The sequence below is a fragment of the Temnothorax nylanderi genome, unplaced genomic scaffold (genome assembly GCF_030848795.1).
Source record: "Temnothorax nylanderi isolate EJ_2023f unplaced genomic scaffold, tnyl_v1.0 TNYL_tig0040_pilon, whole genome shotgun sequence".
Lineage (NCBI taxonomy): Eukaryota > Metazoa > Arthropoda > Insecta > Hymenoptera > Formicidae > Temnothorax > Temnothorax nylanderi.
Genome location: NW_027249102.1, coordinates 232,501 through 249,293, shown reverse-complemented (window position 1 = coordinate 249,293; position 16,793 = coordinate 232,501). Strand labels below are relative to the sequence as shown.

Below are 16,793 nucleotides of genomic sequence, written 5' to 3'. Positions count from 1 at the left end.
GAAACCGACATGAACCTGAAAGCTTTTTTTGGCGTTATCAGCAAGTCACTTCAAAAACTGACTCGCGAAACGGCAAACTAAAAGGCATTTAACGAACCGTTCAGCTCTTTCGACCTTGTCGCGCTCAGAGAGTCCAAAAGAATTGGCCGACACAAATAGAGTGAGAAAAAGAGAGAGAGAGAGAGAGAGAGACAGAGAAACTAGCGAAACAAAAAATGTATTCGAAAGAGAGATTGTTGAACGTTCTCGTGTATGCTGTTATAGGACAGTTTGTAGGAAAACGTCAGTCATAGGGAAACTAATGTTAAAAATGATTGAAAATACGAAAAATTTCATAAATTCACAGTTTTTAAACAAATTTTTTAATATTAAGTGCTTATTTCAAAATAAAATTGCTTTGTAGTATTTTATTTACAACGTAGAGTTAATTTTGATGTAATGCTCTTCAATTACTAGTATTAAATTATTTCGTATTTAAACTTATATCTATCTTTAAATTTTGGCAAAGAAATAAGTTCGAGACTTGAAAAAATAAAATCTGTAATGTTTTCTTTCTCTAATTATAATTACATTTCTTCTTTGCGATTAGCTTCTCTCGATGGATTATTCCAAATAATGACTTTAGTGTAAAAATTATTTAAATAGGCCATTATTTAGTACAGCTCGTATATTATTTTACGCTCGTTAAAGGAATAAGTGAAACTCGGTGTTTCTTCTTGATAGCACTTTAATTCGAGCGCCTTGTTAATACGATCACGACCCTATTATACTTCCAATTAAGAAAATGTCTCTCAGTATTATCCGGCATTCTTTATTTAAGATATCAAGTGACAGATAACGACAATCTCTCGTGGATCTTGAACACTAAATTATTACAAGTAACCGGAATTTTAAACAGCCTGAATAAATGAAAACGTATCGCTCATCAGCTCAATTAACCGCAAATTGTCTAGAAACGTATAAATAAATTTATCATATTTACAATTATTGCATTGATCAGTACTGTGTCAAATTAATAACGGAAAAACATTACCATATTGTTCATTTTAATAATTAAATTATATATTATTTTTATTTTCTAAAACTTGTCATGACATTTTCTTTATCACAATTAAATGTCATTCAATGGTTTAGTTTTACTTCGCAAAAGAGTTAGTTAAAAAAACTTTTTCTGTAAAGAATTTATAAACTTTGTTTCTCAAACTTTGAAGGAAGGAAAGAAAAAAGTAGACGTTTATCTTTTTACAAGCAAATTCGACTGAAGAGATGTCGTTTCCAGATTATCGATTTGATAATGCTCGACGTCCCCATTTTGTAAATAACGCGCGGAAGGCAGGCACAGCACGAACATTCGAATTCGCACTCTCGCGAGCACGCTCGCCCGCAAGACTTCCTACTAACAGTGGTGATTTCCGTGCTTCTTATCTGGCTTCGGGGGTTTGGTGTAATGCGGTTGCTGGCTACTTTGTACCCTCTTATGCCCCGGCCCGCTCCCTTTCTCACTACGAAGAGCGCGATTTCGCGCGATTCGTCGTTTATTTCAGACCTACCGGATCGTCAATGAAATCTGTGACGAAGTAAAAGGCAGTAAGTGATATAATTTTGCCGAAACGAGTATTTTACACAGGAAATTTTACCTGCAGTTACAGTTGAAGTAATCTGGTAAGTCATGTTAAATAATAGTTAAATATTAATAAACAAATTTAAATTTTTACACTGAATAATGTCTTCAAATATAATATACTGTTATTAACAGAATATTAACTCGAAATTTTTAGTCATATTTCTTAATTTTTTAACTTATTTAGGATTAATTTAACTAATTTGACTAATTTGACTAATTTGATTTATTAAATAAATCATGCTCTTTTAATTTAACTATAAAAACATGTCGCTAAAATTATCATTTATCATTGCACTACAACATGATGAACAGAACTGAGAAAATATATGTTTGACTTGTCAGTTACTGCCTTTCTTCTAATCATAATAGAAATAATTTCGAACGTGCGTGGAATCTCGTAACATCAGATTAATCAGATACAATCGTGCAATTATGATTCACGATTGCCCTCGTAATTGCGTCTCCTTTGTATTGCCTTCTGTTAACCCTTTTGCTCATCATATTTGATATATCAGATGAGTTTTATTTGATCAGCAAGTTGATGATTACTCATTTATTACAGTTGCAAATTACTGTCATAATCAATCTCACTTATGTAGTCTTAAGAAAATTAACTTATCAATTTATTATACAATATATAAATTTGTCATTTAAAATATTGGCAGAAACGCAATTTCTGCATAATTTAAAGATTGATAAAATATAATATCTTGTAAAATATAAAAAGTTGTGACAGAAGTAAAGAACGAAATAATAAGAGACTGTTGATACTTGTCGCGACAACCTTGTATAAAAACTTATTTTAATTTTAGTAATTATCCACGCTACTTTATTCGCATTGTCAACCAGATCGCCCTTTCACGACGAAGGAGTTTAAACAAACGAACTTCCGTCGGCGATGGGGAAGGTATACGTTCAGAAAGATTCGTAATGTACCAGCGGACCTAATTCTAACTGGACACGCGAAGGGCGGAGTACGAAGGGATGCACTCTATGCAAGCACTTACACGTCGCATTTCACGTCGTTTTGTTCTCTTGCACTCCATGGCACTTCCGTATTCCGCCTGAACGCGCTTCGAGTAATTAAGTGGTTTTTTTTCCCTCCCATGAACAGGCGATCGATGGAAAACGCTTTCTCGAAAATGTTGAACGCTCGCGCATAACGATTATTACATTGCACTTGCAACGTGCTACCGTTTGCGCGGAAATTTTTGGCGTTTTCCGTCGAACTTGCCGACATGTTTCACACGCTGAGAAACGTACGTTTAACCCTTTGCACTTGTCATATTACCGATTGAACAGGACAGAGTGTTACAAAATTATATTTGTTAATGCATTTATGTATCGCAACTTGAGCGAGCAAAATTATTCAGCAGCTTGTTAGTAGAAAGGGAAAATTCGTATATTTATCTTTATCATTAAAAAATAATGTCTTTTTATTATTGTATTGTTGAAAAGCGATGTTATGAGGAGGCAAACGATAAATTTAGTAGATAAACTTTATATCAATTTTATAAAAATTAGATTAATTGTGGTAATAATGAAAGCAACAAAGAATCGGCAATCGGATTGGTGTTTCAAGTGTGAAGGATTAAAAGGCGCTCAAATGCTCGCTCAGGCACTCACCCACACGATCAGTCACTTAATGGAAAATGAAGGGAAAAAAAGGAGAGGTACGGGCGAGGAAAATCCGCGCGAACCAATCCGTTACATTTGTCACACCTTCACCGCATCACACATGCTCATTCACCGGCCACTTTCGCTCTTTCTCTCTTTCTCTTTATCCCTATCGTTGGATGCGTTTCGCTGATTAACGCCAAACCGCATATCCACGCGACGAGGTAAAGTATAAAGACGATTCTCAGATGATTGGCGACTATTTAGTTGCCGAAAATCATGTGGATTAAAAAGTTTAGTATGAAACAATCCAACTAAACTTAACACATTTATACCTTTTAAAAACTTACTATCTCTCGAATCAACTTCTTAAATCGGAATGCCCATCAATTCATTAGATGATTTAATTCCCTGAGTGTGGAGATCTTCTTTGACTTTTTCTTGTCTTGAAGATCTTTCAGTCTAAATGAACTTCGCCATTTTCTTTGAAGACGAGTCATCCAAGCGAAAGGCATCGTCCGGCACTCTTTCTCGACTTGTGTCAGAACCGCAGGTCGTAGGTTTCGTTCGGACCGGAAGTCCGGCTGTAGCGGTCGCGTGACCCGTCCCTATAGAGTCTCGAAACAGGTGCAATCACGTGTCGTTCTTGCGCAACAGACTCTCGTCCCGCCGAAGGGCGGAGGGAGGGAGGCCCCCGCGATGTGTCCGGGGAGAATCCTTCAGCGTGCGTGTCGACGTCGCGTATCTCAGAGCGCTACGTCGTAGATTTGCTCCCGCACGAGTTAAATCCGTTCCGCTTCCGGTACCGCACGCCGAGGTAGCCGAGATATCGCTGGAATGCTAGATGTATACAGCGCGCATATCTCCCTCGTGTCTGCTCGTGTCGCGCGAGATCTACGCGCACCGTATCCACACAATTATGTATCCTAATTGGCGCACGAGGTCTCTCTTTTGTCCCGTTGCTTCATCGATCGAGAGGCTTAAGGTGTTCTCTCGGCCCGGTGATTTCAATTTGGATTACGGTGTATTTACGGACAAGAATATAGCCATATTTTTTGTTAATTGAAGCTAGCGTTAAATATAATTCTTTAATTTCTAGTATTTCATATTTTGATAATTAAAAATCAAATCATTTTTTTTCTAAAATATAAAAAATAACGTATATTCTTTTGATTAGAGTCGCACAGAGTTGGAAAGATTGAAACAAAAAAGAGATATTAATTCTGTCCAAGTTCTCCCAAAGAAATAGTATATTCTTCAATTCTTTAATCCGTTATTTTTACATCACGGCAAATTTATCCAATATCTTCTTCTACAATTCTGGTGAAGCGGAATTGTTTCCCAAAATCAATGCAATTGTTAGCTGAGAAACCCTTTGTTTACTGACCCGAATCATCTGCATTGAATCTACGCAAATATATTTCATATATAATCTAATCATTTAATAATACATCTCGATTTTTCGGTCGGTGATTACGCATAGGACAATTATCCAGAGACTAATCCATTAATACACGTATATACACTGAATCACGAGCGACACTGACAGGGCTAGCCCTGCCGCCCATCAGTAAACGAAGGGTTAAGAGGGAATGGCGGATTGGTTGCTTTTGCAGTATTTGGTATCCGGTCGAAGCTGGGCGATAGTCGATAGGCAGCCGGCAGTAACGGTGCCGGGTGAACCTGCCTCGACCGAGGCTCACATCGTGGCCACCCTGCCGTACGCACGTCACGCCTTCTTACCCTCAGCTCCCAATATCCCCAAATCTGCCACTGCCACTTGGGGCCACCTTAACAAAAACCTCATGTGGAAGGTAACTAATTCACCGCTAAATTCGCACGATGTGTTTCTCAACTTTGGGGGGCGGCTCTAACGTAAGACGAACTTTGCGATTGTAAACTTTTGTATTATTTCATCTTGATAAAAGCACTTTTATTTAATGCACGTAAGTCAGAGATTAACAGATTGCAATTATGTTATTTAAATTATTAAAATAATTAAAAATTTGTTATAATTTAAGGTAAAAATTCATTGTTGCTTTAAATTGTTTAAATGATAGTCTCCTTACTTTTGAACAATGTATGGAAAAGTCTAACAGCGTCGAACTACGGCGTTTCGAAATCATAGCTTCGCCATTTGCGAATATCTCACTGATATCATGATCCGTACGTTCGCAAGGATTTGCTAAACCGCTGTTTCCGCATTGATGATATCCTAAGTACGATCTTCACGTCGGCAAGCAGTTTGCGTTTGCAAGAGCCAAACTACGGTCTTTGTATTTGCGAGGATCTTGTATTTGTGAGAAGTACACTAATTGAGTATGTAGTCCGCGCGTTTGCAAATACCTCGAAAATCACTATCCTCGTATCCGCGAGCATTTAGTTTCTTGGGTTTTGCTAAGTATCCCCTTAACATTTGCGGAAATATAAAGACCTCGCTGAACTAAATTTTAATTTCAAAAATCTTGGTTGTTAAGTATATAGTTACCTATAAGTAATATTTTTGCTGAAAGTTTTGCTAAAACTAGAGCCGTCTCCGGTACACCGTGTGTCTTTTGGTCTCTCTCTTTCTCTCTCTCTCTCTCTTATTTCTGCATGGTGTGCGGTATTAATTTTCACTCATGCACAGCACCTAGTCACCCTTACGCATCCTAGGAGTGAACCTGATCCGAATATTGAGCATGGAGATGCGGAGACACACTTTGTCGACGTGTAAAGTGAGATTATTTTTTACGTTTGCGACATAGCTTGCGCCATAATCCACCGTTTGCAATCTCTTCCCAATCTTTTTCGGTTATATATGGGACTGAAACAAGCGACGTTTTTCTGTAATTTAGTAAGACGGAACAGATTTTCTATCCAAATATGAATTATCTTATCCTTTTACCTTTGAGTTACAGAATGATGATACTTGTTCGTTGAATGCAAAGAAATAAGAATTATATCATGATATTTGAAAACGATTTAACTTTTTTACTTTATTTACAAGATACAATGTAAGTAATAAAATCTCATAAATTATTGAAATTAACTCTTTTATGTCCTTTGTTGCAAAGGAAAGAGACTTATTTAATGGACATATATTTAATGTAAGACTGTTTCGTTCTTAATCTTGAACTCTTTTGTTAAACGCACTTATGTAGGTACTGTTGTACTTCGTTTTTATACTTTTACTTTTAGCGATGCTCGTTAAGTTAGCCCGATACAGCAAAACGCGGTGATTGATGAGCACCCGGCTGAAGTAAAGCCAAAAGAGACGGAGATGTTATGGAATAAGCCATGTCGCTCTTCCGGTATACCTGCCCCTGCCCCTTTCTCTTTTTTTTTCATATTCTAATGCGCGTCCGGCGCGCGGGAACAAATGCGAATACACGGTTATGACGTTTTATATCAGAACACAGTGCTCCATTTATCCTGTCATGAATTGTGTGTAGCTCATCTTGTGTGCCTTGGTTTATGTTACGTGTTGTTTTAATTTTTTTGGCTGCACAATGAAGAGAGGAGGATGATTAACCGTGAAATACGGTCCTCGTGTAATGCGAGTGGAACTTTCTCGCTCGTCTCTCCTCTCATGCATGCGCGATCATCAATTGAGCCGTTTCATTTGAAAGTAGCGCTATTTTTTATTATATAAATATTAAACGCTAATATTTGAAGAGATATCTTCAACATTCTTTGATTAATCCATCGATCGAGTGATGATCGATGAAATAAAAACGGCTCAATTGTGCAAAATATCCTCGTGAGTTTCATAAATTTAACACTTTTGCGTTCGGTAATCCCATACGTTTAAATGATTAATAGCGTCAGGTATAGTGATAAATTATTGCATTACTTTTTTATATAATTTTCAAAGCTATTAATTTTTATCTTTTATTTTTTATGTATAATATACTTATTATTCACTCATAAATATTATTTTCATTTATCTGAGACATAGCTCATGTTCAATACTTATTATCAGATATGCATTGCTGTCGTTTGCGCGTGAATGTCTTATATTTCTAAAAATCATTAAAAATGATCATTTCAACGTATTTGTGTCAACAAAGAATTCAATGGACGTGGAAGTGTTATCCCACCCGCCTCTTCCTACGTACATTGGCCTATTCTTCTAACATCAACCAATTAACTCTCTCTCCGCAGAACATTTCTTTTAAGTCCTACTCCCGCGACTCCGGACACGGCGGCTCCGAGCAGGAGGACTCCCCGAGGACGCACAACACCCTGACGCTCGGCCACTCCGGCAGGAGACGCGGGCCGAACGACGCCGGCGAGATGAACACCGGCACCAGGACGATCGGCGGTAGACGCGCCGCGATGCCGTACAACCACACGTATACGGAGATCGTGGACGGTCGCGGCAACGGCGGGGTCGCCGGGCATCATCAGCTGCACGGTCACCACGGGCAACACGTGCATCTGCCGCGCGGCCTCACCAACGAGGACGATCCGGTGTACGAGGAGATCGAGCGTGGCGGCGGCGGCGGTGGTGGTGTCGGCGGCAACAACGGTAGCAACAACGGCGGCATCGGCAGCGGCATCGGCGGCATCGTCGGCGCCGGCGAGATCCAGGTGTCGGACATGTCCGACGAGGACGGCCGTCGACAGAGCGACATGAGCAGGCAGTCCTCCAGGAGTTACGGCGACCACCGGCCGCTGATCCCGTACTCGCCCGCCGCCGATCGCAACCTGGTGCACTACGGCCAGGCGATGACGGAGCGCGGCGGCGGCGGCGGTCCCGGGCAGGTCGGCGGTAATCTCGCGCACTACGCCGACTCGACGGAGTACGGGCCGGCCGTAGAGCGGACCCTGAACGCCTGTTGGGAGAAGCTGCGCCGGCAGCAGGCCAGGTACGAGCTCGGGGATCTGCCGCGGTTGCCGGCGGCATACGGCATGCCGCCGCAGCAGGACCACACGCGGACGGTGGCCGTGCTGGACGGGCACACCGTCGTTTGTCACCTGCAGCCGCAGACGGACATGTACACGGGTCGCGGAATGCCGCCGCCGTCCTACAGCGAGTGTTAGGTCCCGACGACGAGGACCCAGGCCGGGGAACCTTCCTCGTCTCCCTCGCGCAGGAACGACGGACTTTCCTGGGAGACGGTATCGTCGATCTCCCGGCATGGCGCGAACCGTCTGGACGGTTTCGGGACTACGTGATGGTGATGGGGGTGACGGTGGTGATGGTATCGATGATTCGTTCCTGAAGAAAATAATCGGCGTGCTCCCAGCCGGGCGCCGGGGAAGAGGACACGCGGGAGACGAACGTGCCGCTTTTTAGCTCAAGCGTAAGCGCAACGGTGTCTTGATGCAGATCGTCGCGTTTTAGCCATAATCGACGTATTGCGAGCGTTCTAGGGAATGCCGCCCTTGTCTCCGTTCAGGTGGAAATTCGATCGGACGTCTCCTCGCGGACGAGCGAGACGGAGGGAGAGAAAGGATGAGAGTGAGAGAGAGAGAGAGAGAGAGAGTGAGCGAGAATGTGAGAGAGTGATGCGAGATCGGTGGGCGTCCAACTAAGGCTGTCACATCGTCCAACAGACGCCCCGTCTCTCTTAAGATATACCGTGTACATGTGCGGGTGAGTGCGTACCACCGCGGACGCGGACTCTGTATAACACAATTGTAGCGGACCTCTCGTTTAGGCTAAGTCGACGACGATGACGTGTGCCCGTCGTGATCGGGCGTTTGGAATCGGCGAACCGCGTGCGCGAATAGAAGATCAGAACGTAACGAGTCCTGATGAAGACGGGAGTTTTTTTTGCGAAGTCCGCAAGCAGCCGCGCGGAGATTGGCTTTCGAAGAGATTTATTCGGGGTTTAAGCATGATGTTTTTGTAAATTTTATACGAGCGTAACGAACCAAAGTTTTATTATCTTAGTTGATGTTGAAAAGCAGCTCGTGGAAATTTTTGCAAGATATCTATCGTACGTCATTCAACGCATTGATATTTAATGTTAACTTCTGTTTGGCACAGATATTACGTTATTACAAAAACTTTGCCATCTTCTTAGAAATACTAAAAATTTCAGTATTTGGAATTTAAAGTGCTCGCAATATCTTCACCGCTGCGATTTTATTAAATCAATCAAGTCTTTTTATTTATTTTAATAAATGCTATATTTAGTTCTCTAAATAGCTCGTATTTGTTTATTTTTACATTTTTTTAATTAAAAGAATATTATTTCTGTTTTCTTTTTTTTTGCATGTATATTGAAAATCTTATGCGTCTTATATGAAAAAAAAAAAAAAAAAAAAAAAAAAACTGGAAATGCTGGAAATATTTATTTTTTAACTTCCTAGGTATGCTGATTATCGATTCCAGTTTTTCATAAAATTCGCAATGTCTCGTCGATATCGAATTGGGAAGCATACGTGCTGCGCGTCGTTTCTGCGGGTATCATTTCATCTAATACACGGCAATAACATCCAGCAACAGTGTTATCGAGATCGAATCGAATCCTATCCTCGCGCGCGCGGCGGACTTCGGGGGAGGAAATATTACGGTGAGCATCGCCGATACTCGGCACATCTGCGTCAACCCTTCCCGGACCCGTGCCACACCGCCGCACGATTGTAAACGGGTCGGGGAGGGTTGCGGGACACGACACAAACCGCGTATCGTAAGCCGGTATTCAGATGCGGTAAGTGGATTCAAGCCCGACGGCTCGGCCGTCACACGTCCGGCGATATTAGGTGTCGTGTTGATCGTAGCATTAAACGCGGCTCACCGTGGCCGAATGTAAACCGCGTGTAAATCACAACGTGACGTACGTATCGTTTGCATCTAGTTACGGCGAGCCGCGGCTTTGATACGGCCCGTTTAACGTCCGTACCCTCGTATCGCCGCAATGCGACGGACGAGCCGAGTCGGTCTCTTGTCCGGCCACTTCCGAGTCTGCATACCGTAAAAAGTATTCGGCGGTGCAAAAGCTTTTCAGGCGTAGATGATCGGCGCGGATCCGAAATCTAGAGAAGCCAGACATTGTAACATAGATCTAGACATATCGCCGCCGGCCGAATCGTTAACGATGCGCCGGTATCGTCGACAAGCCGAGAGTCGACATTGCCCGTATCTCGATCCTTACGCAGAATCGACGACGGCTCGATAAAGGAATCGGTATCTTAATCTGAGGTGAGATTGCTGTGGCACTACATTAATTTCGCGTCGAAAGAAGCATTGAAATTTACCCAATGTCTCAGAATTTAATGAACAAATAATGATGTTTTTTTCCTTTTTTTTCATGAATGAAGATATTTTTTTATATTGTGACATAAAGTAATACAACTGGAGCAGTCTCATCACACGTGACGTTATCCGTTGATTCATTTCAGCGCTTTCTGGCAAACGTGGTAATCGCATTATATAAAATTTGGAAAGTAAATTATTTAAGAGTTTTGAATAAATCGGCTTCAGGCATACGCGCAGCTTAAGATTAAGTATTTTATTTTTTTTTTCAAAATTTTTCGCGGTTTTTGAGAATAATTGTTTCTCACTTTTTATGTAAAATATTAAGAATTACAAAGAATTATAACAGTCTAATATTACTTTTACAAAATGGGAACTCAGGTACAGAGGTACTGTAAATATGATATATCAAAACATAATACAAGCTATTTTGATATTCCTTGATTTTTATAAATATTTATATTTCTATATTATTGACATATTTATTGATGTAACATGATTCATGCGGTCATTTTCTTGTATTAATTTTAATCAAAGGAGACAAAAATGAATGATGTACCCGAGACCATTAATAACTTATTAAAACTTTTAAAAACTCAACTTATAACGTTTCTTCACTCGAAATAATTCAACAAAACTGGCTATTAGAAAATTAATTCCAATTATATACGAGTATTTTTTTTGTAGAATATAGAACACCAGGATACGTGTCGATTAATATAACCTGCTGCAACGCAAACGTCCGTTCTGGCATTATCTTTTTTATTTGTCCACCTAAAGGAAGCTACTTACTTATATTCTGCCTGAAGCCGATTCTGCGCGAGGCTTCGTCCTGACATTCGGTGCGTTCCTCGCGCGAGCTTTCGCCGAGTTGCGTTACGACGAGCAAATAACGAGCGTGTTCTCGGCGCTGATGGCCGGAAATTAGATTTCCTCCCGTGCGGGAAGAACAAAGGAGAAATCGAGGGGCAATGGCTGGAGCGCCTTTATCAGTCGTACGTGGCAGCTCCTCGTCGCGCGCCGCTTTGGAACGTTGCGTTTTAGTCCCAGAACGTTATTTTTATAAATAAAAAAGTGAATAAATAAATATATATATGTATGTATATGTATGTATATGTATGTATACAGTAACGGATATATTATTATTATTGTGAGGGGGAGAGAAAGCGTGAGAGAGAAATGGTAAGAAGAAGGGCCCAGGAATCGTAAGTGGGCGGGTAAATATTAGTGATACAAGCGGATTTCCCGAGCGACGTGGAAAAATGCGCGAAAACACTTAGTCACTGTTTTTTACTATTTTTTAAACAAAACCGTGTATGTGTACGTGAGAACGCGTGAGCTAAGCTAATCGTGTAACCAAGGGATCCCGCGCGCGCGCGCTATTTATTTTTATCATCCCCGAGTGTTTTGTATCGCGAGCGGAAATTGTGTCGAGTGGGAGTTTGTCGTTTTTCCAACTGTCCCTCGTTGTCTTCAACGACGGAAACCACGGAGGATCTTCGTCGGACAATGTCCGCCGAAGAAGAGTATCGAAAGCGAGCTTCGATGGTCTTAAAATGTGGTACATTGTGGATGAAATTACGTTGAGTGGACTATATAATATCTATAATAATTAAATACTTGCAAATATTTAAAATCACAATTTCCTTGTGCGAGAGAACGTTTATTCCTCTATAAATCTGAACGTTTATTTTATTTTGTATTGACACACAAATTCATTCCTAATATGAAAGAGTATAATCAAATCTAAAAGAGGTTCAAGATTTTTATTTAGTTAAAATTTAATTTAACAAGATTAACTTGGTTTGCTTAACACGAAACAGTAAGTTACGAGGAAATTGCACCGGCAAGTGTGATAAGTTCAACGTATCTTTGTCCGCTATGTCACGACTTCGTGGTTGCTTGATTTATTTCTCGCTCATGAGAAACACGCATATAGGAGAATTGTAATAGTGATAATCGCATTAGGGGTACCAGCTATGTTAAGTGTGTAAATGTGTCCCGAGCAATTAGAAAAAAAGTGTAATTGCTCATTCCGGCGTTCCGAAGCATGTGTCCATCAATGATTTTTTTAAGCACTCAACACGAGGAATGTCAGCATATCGGTAGCCTTCACAGATGGTGTTTGCTATGTAAAAGTTTATAAGATAAGAGTTAAAAGCTCTGCACTCACATCTGACATTAATTGGCACGACCAAATTATATATTGCATCTCGAATATTATCAGAGGCGATTTATATCTGTTATTAGTGAGATTCGCAGAAAAGCAGGATAATAAATAATTTAATCTCTACGAATGCGACGTGTCATATCACAAAGATAAAATTTAAGTGAGTTTTTATAAATTAACACAAATTAAACTAAATGAAAACGTTATAAATACGACTTATCGGTAACTTAGCAAGATCACCAGTTATAAAAATTATTTTTTTTTAAATAAAATCCTTGCGAAGAATATTGTGAAATAGATAAACATTATTATTTAGTTGTATCTTTATAAAAGAACTTTTAAGATTTCTTACGTCAGTCAATCGGGATAATCGCCTCTTAAAAAAACGTTATCTAACATAAATATTTATACAGTCTTTTAATACGTATAATCAAGGATGCCGACATCCCTTTACTATCGAATTCGATTCAACGCCGCATTTTCTTATCAGATCATTTCTTAAAGCTGCGATTATACGATCCGGGGATTACGAGCTGCTTAGAGTTTAAGTTTCGCCATGACTGATTTACCAGAGAGCAATTAAACCAGAAAGAGGTAGCTTGTGTGTATAATTTTCTACGACCGGGGGAATTACGAGCCTCAGCCGCATAACGTATAATTGCCAGGCAATTGTTGAAAGCACCCACATTCCATCCGTTCGACGTTCGTGCGAACTTAGGAAGGGAGGAAAAAGGCCGTCGTGGGCCCGAAAGTCGATCACAGCGTGTCAGAGACGAGAGACAAAAGTCCGTATTCTCGACGCATCTTTAACGGATGAAAACGGCGACGATCTTGCGCGAGAAAAATCAAACGTCTGCAAACTTTAGCCGCCAAACTTGCGGCGAGCGCACATTCGCGTTTAGTATTAAACATGCGACGAGAATGCGGCAGAGGACGCGTCCCAGTTCGAGGCGTCCCGAACTAGAAGTTTCATCGCGTGCACGAACACGGACACCGCGCGTGGACACGTTCGTACACGAAGCGTTATCAATGTCGCGAAGGACTCCGGAGTGCGAGAGAGCTGTATGTACATAAATGTAAATAGGGCTTTGTACATGTTGGAATACTTGTAATGTAAAGTGGAGCGCGAGCGCGAGAGATCGAGAGTATAGCGAGAGGATGCGAGAGACCCCTGAGATTGATGACCGATAGACACGCGGAAAGAGAGCATACCTAGGGTAAGTTTACTAGTAAGTAGCGACGCTATTACGAGCTATTATGTATTATCGGTGACGCGGCGCGGATGACGCGCGCATGGCGGATCTTAACTTAAGTCCCAACGCGTATTAGTTAATGTGTAAATAAACTAAGCGAAAGGAAGTAAAATATTAAAGAGCCCAAGTAATCGTTGGATATTTATAACAAACTCCACTAAAAGTAGGCTGACGACGGAGAGGTAAAACGAGACGGTTGGGATCGAAACTCGCCGAGTCCACATCTCGGACGCGAAATTTCTACTTGGTGATCCTTTTCGCATTTTTCGCTAGAATTTTTCATATTTATTTTAAATATAAAGTTATATTTAAAGCGGTCTTTTTTTCTCTCGAGGAAGAGAATCTATATGAGGCCATCCTGGTGTTTTGAGTATAAAATTATATCTAGAGCCTCGCTCTCTCTTGTGATTCGCTTTAAACGTAAAATTATATTCAAGGCGAATCTTACGAGACATATAGTTTTATGTGCGAAAATGAGTTCGGAGAGCGGATCTTGGATTTTACGGATTACGATCTGAGTGTCTCGAGTGTAAAACCGAAAAGAAAGAAAGAACAAAACAAAACGTAGTCGAGCACACTCGTCCACATGTGTATCGCTGCGCGAGAAAGGATCAAAGGATAAGGGGAGGACGCGTGTGCGGCGTTAATCGAATACGGACAGACGATGTACAGTGCATGTTTTATCCTTAGCCGTTTTATAAATGTAAATATCTTCCTCCCCCTGCCCCTCCCTCCGTAAGACCACTCTCTTTTCACCTCTTCTTCTTATTCCCGCCCAGGTTTCCCGCGGTAAGAAAAAAAGGCGCAAGATTAATTGATCGTTTCAATCGAGATGTTTCTTCTTCTAACGTAACGATCCGTTATTATCCGCTCCATCTCCCGATCCTTCACTTAGAACCCCCCCCCCCTTCTCCGTAAGTCTCCTAACTTCGTCCTGCGAGATACTTAGCGGATAAGCTTTCATTTTTTGAAGTGGAAGAGATGAAAATGCGTCGGGCATAGCTAAAAAAAAAATCATCCTCTGTCGATTTATCGCCGCCTTCCAGGACCGATTAGAAACATTTTTGGAGCCTCTTACGAAGTAATATTTGCGTCCCGTATACTGTATATACTGTAATTTGCAGTGAATGAATGGAAGATCGCGAGTTCACCGCGTAATTACTTTACACTTGTTTCATATATACTTATTTCTTCAACGTAAATCGCGGTCGCATGGGGCATCAAAGTGGACGGTCTCTGCAGTAGGCGCAATAATTGCGGGTAGCGTTAATTAATTCTTAGCCTACTATTGATATCTCCAAGCCCCAGAAACAGCGTAACAGTGACGGTTGACTATACTATCCGGTATAGCTTGACGATAGTCGCGTACCATAGTATTACATTATGCTATACGACTATACTGTATTTAGTATAGTTAATAATAATAGCCATATTATATATTTCTTCTGCGACTACTACGACTGATTACTATTTAAAGTTTGCTGGTACTTAGAGATGTGTCAATAGAGGGAAAAGGCTTAATCCGCTTCCGGCCATCTCCTTCTCCCAAACCGTCGAATCGAGAAAGTCGCGAAGATCGTAGATTTTTAAGGTCCACGCGATCGCAGATAATTCATACAATTCTGTGATTTTATTTTTTACGTTTTTCTTTCGATGATGTAAACGATACTTAACGCTAGAACGCTAACCAGAGCCATCAGTTCACCATTCTCAGATGCCAATTCTTTGTTTGTCTATTGATATATTCCTCATAATTAATGCATAAATAAGGTTTATATCAATGACGACCAACGATATTTTCTCTTTATTTTGCAATTACGTTTTATGAAAAAAATAAAAGCTTTTTAACACTTTGTGGCATCGCGATTAGTACTTTCGTAGCAATCTAAAGGAATTTTATTTCAAACGATCCGGCGTTAGCGATAAAATAAGAGCAATTACTTATTACGGTAATTGTTAGTTTTTTTTTCAAACTTCTGCGAATTGTTTTCTTTTGTATCGCTTCTCTTTGTTCGAGATCATATGTCGCAAAGTGTTAATACTAATTGTTAATTACGTTAGCGTTCTAAGGTTTAAGCACGCGCACACTTAATAGTACACGCATGAGTCTTCTGTACTACGTCGCCTGCCTGCGCACGCTAAAAAAGGAAAGAAAGTTTAACGAAGAGGAGGGAAAGTAATGGTAGAGGACGAAGAAGAATGTAAAGCCTAGGTATCTCCGAACTAATAAGAGCCTCCGTTTCCTGATTTTTGTATGCTTCTTTAAAACTGTCTGATACAAGGAAAAACAAAGGATAAATAAATGTGTACCAATCTCTGAATAAAATCCACCCGCCTTTCTTTTATCCTTAGTCATAATTACAGTAAGAGCCATTGAAAGTTAGATTAATAAAATCCTACCTTAATAAAATCATGAAAAACATATTTTTTAAAAGAGAAGTAAAAAACAGATTTAGTTGTAAGAGACGCACAAAAGATATCGAAGTAATAAAAATGTTGTCTTGTATCACTTATGCGTTTAACTCGTGCAATTTATTAAATACAAGAGTATGTAAAAAAAATTGTGTAATAACAACAAGTATTTATTACGTATAAATATTTTATTATTTAGCGCCATACCCAATGAGAATTTTAACAACGTCGCTATGATTATTCCTACGAGCTAGCATCAGCGGTGTGATTCCAAAAGAAGCCTCGCAATTTACGTCGATCAGATTATGCTCCAAAATGTACTCAACAGCTTCCGCATTGCCAGTCGATGCGGAAACGTGTAGAATAGTTTGATCGACATTGTCTAGGAGGGTGACATCGGCGCCCAGAGATACGATGCACTTCGTCGCATCCAAGTTTCCGTGCTTTACCGCTTCGTGGAGCGGCGAGGAGCCTGAAGAGTCCCGTGCATTCAGAAGATTTGCATTGGATGCGACGAGCAAATTA

The 16,793-nt window shown here is 40.5% G+C and overlaps 2 protein-coding genes across 10 annotated transcripts in view; one reads left to right on the top strand and one right to left on the bottom strand.

Annotated features, from left to right (window-relative positions):
- The window catches only part of LOC139771477 (latrophilin Cirl), a 447,191-nt gene extending 431,009 nt beyond the window's left edge, over positions 1 to 16,182 (top strand). For 8 of the 9 annotated variants that reach the window (XM_071704284.1, XM_071704285.1, XM_071704290.1 and 5 more), the window contains 2 exons: positions 4,858 to 5,055; positions 7,388 to 16,182. In XM_071704284.1, coding sequence (XP_071560385.1) covers positions 4,858 to 5,055; positions 7,388 to 8,269 — 1,080 coding nt within the window. In that variant the 3' untranslated portion in view covers positions 8,270 to 16,182. The remainder of the gene's footprint in view (positions 1 to 4,857; positions 5,056 to 7,387) is intronic. The other variant, XM_071704289.1, reaches the window with a different exon arrangement.
- Positions 16,183 to 16,437: 255 nt separating this feature from the next.
- Positions 16,438 to 16,793, bottom strand: part of LOC139771479 (ankyrin repeat domain-containing protein 16) — a 4,958-nt gene continuing 4,602 nt past the window's right edge. Inside the window, exon 3 of the mRNA XM_071704291.1 lies at positions 16,438 to 16,793. This exon is cut by the window's right edge and continues 25 nt beyond it. Coding sequence (XP_071560392.1) covers positions 16,460 to 16,793 — 334 coding nt within the window. The 3' untranslated portion in view covers positions 16,438 to 16,459.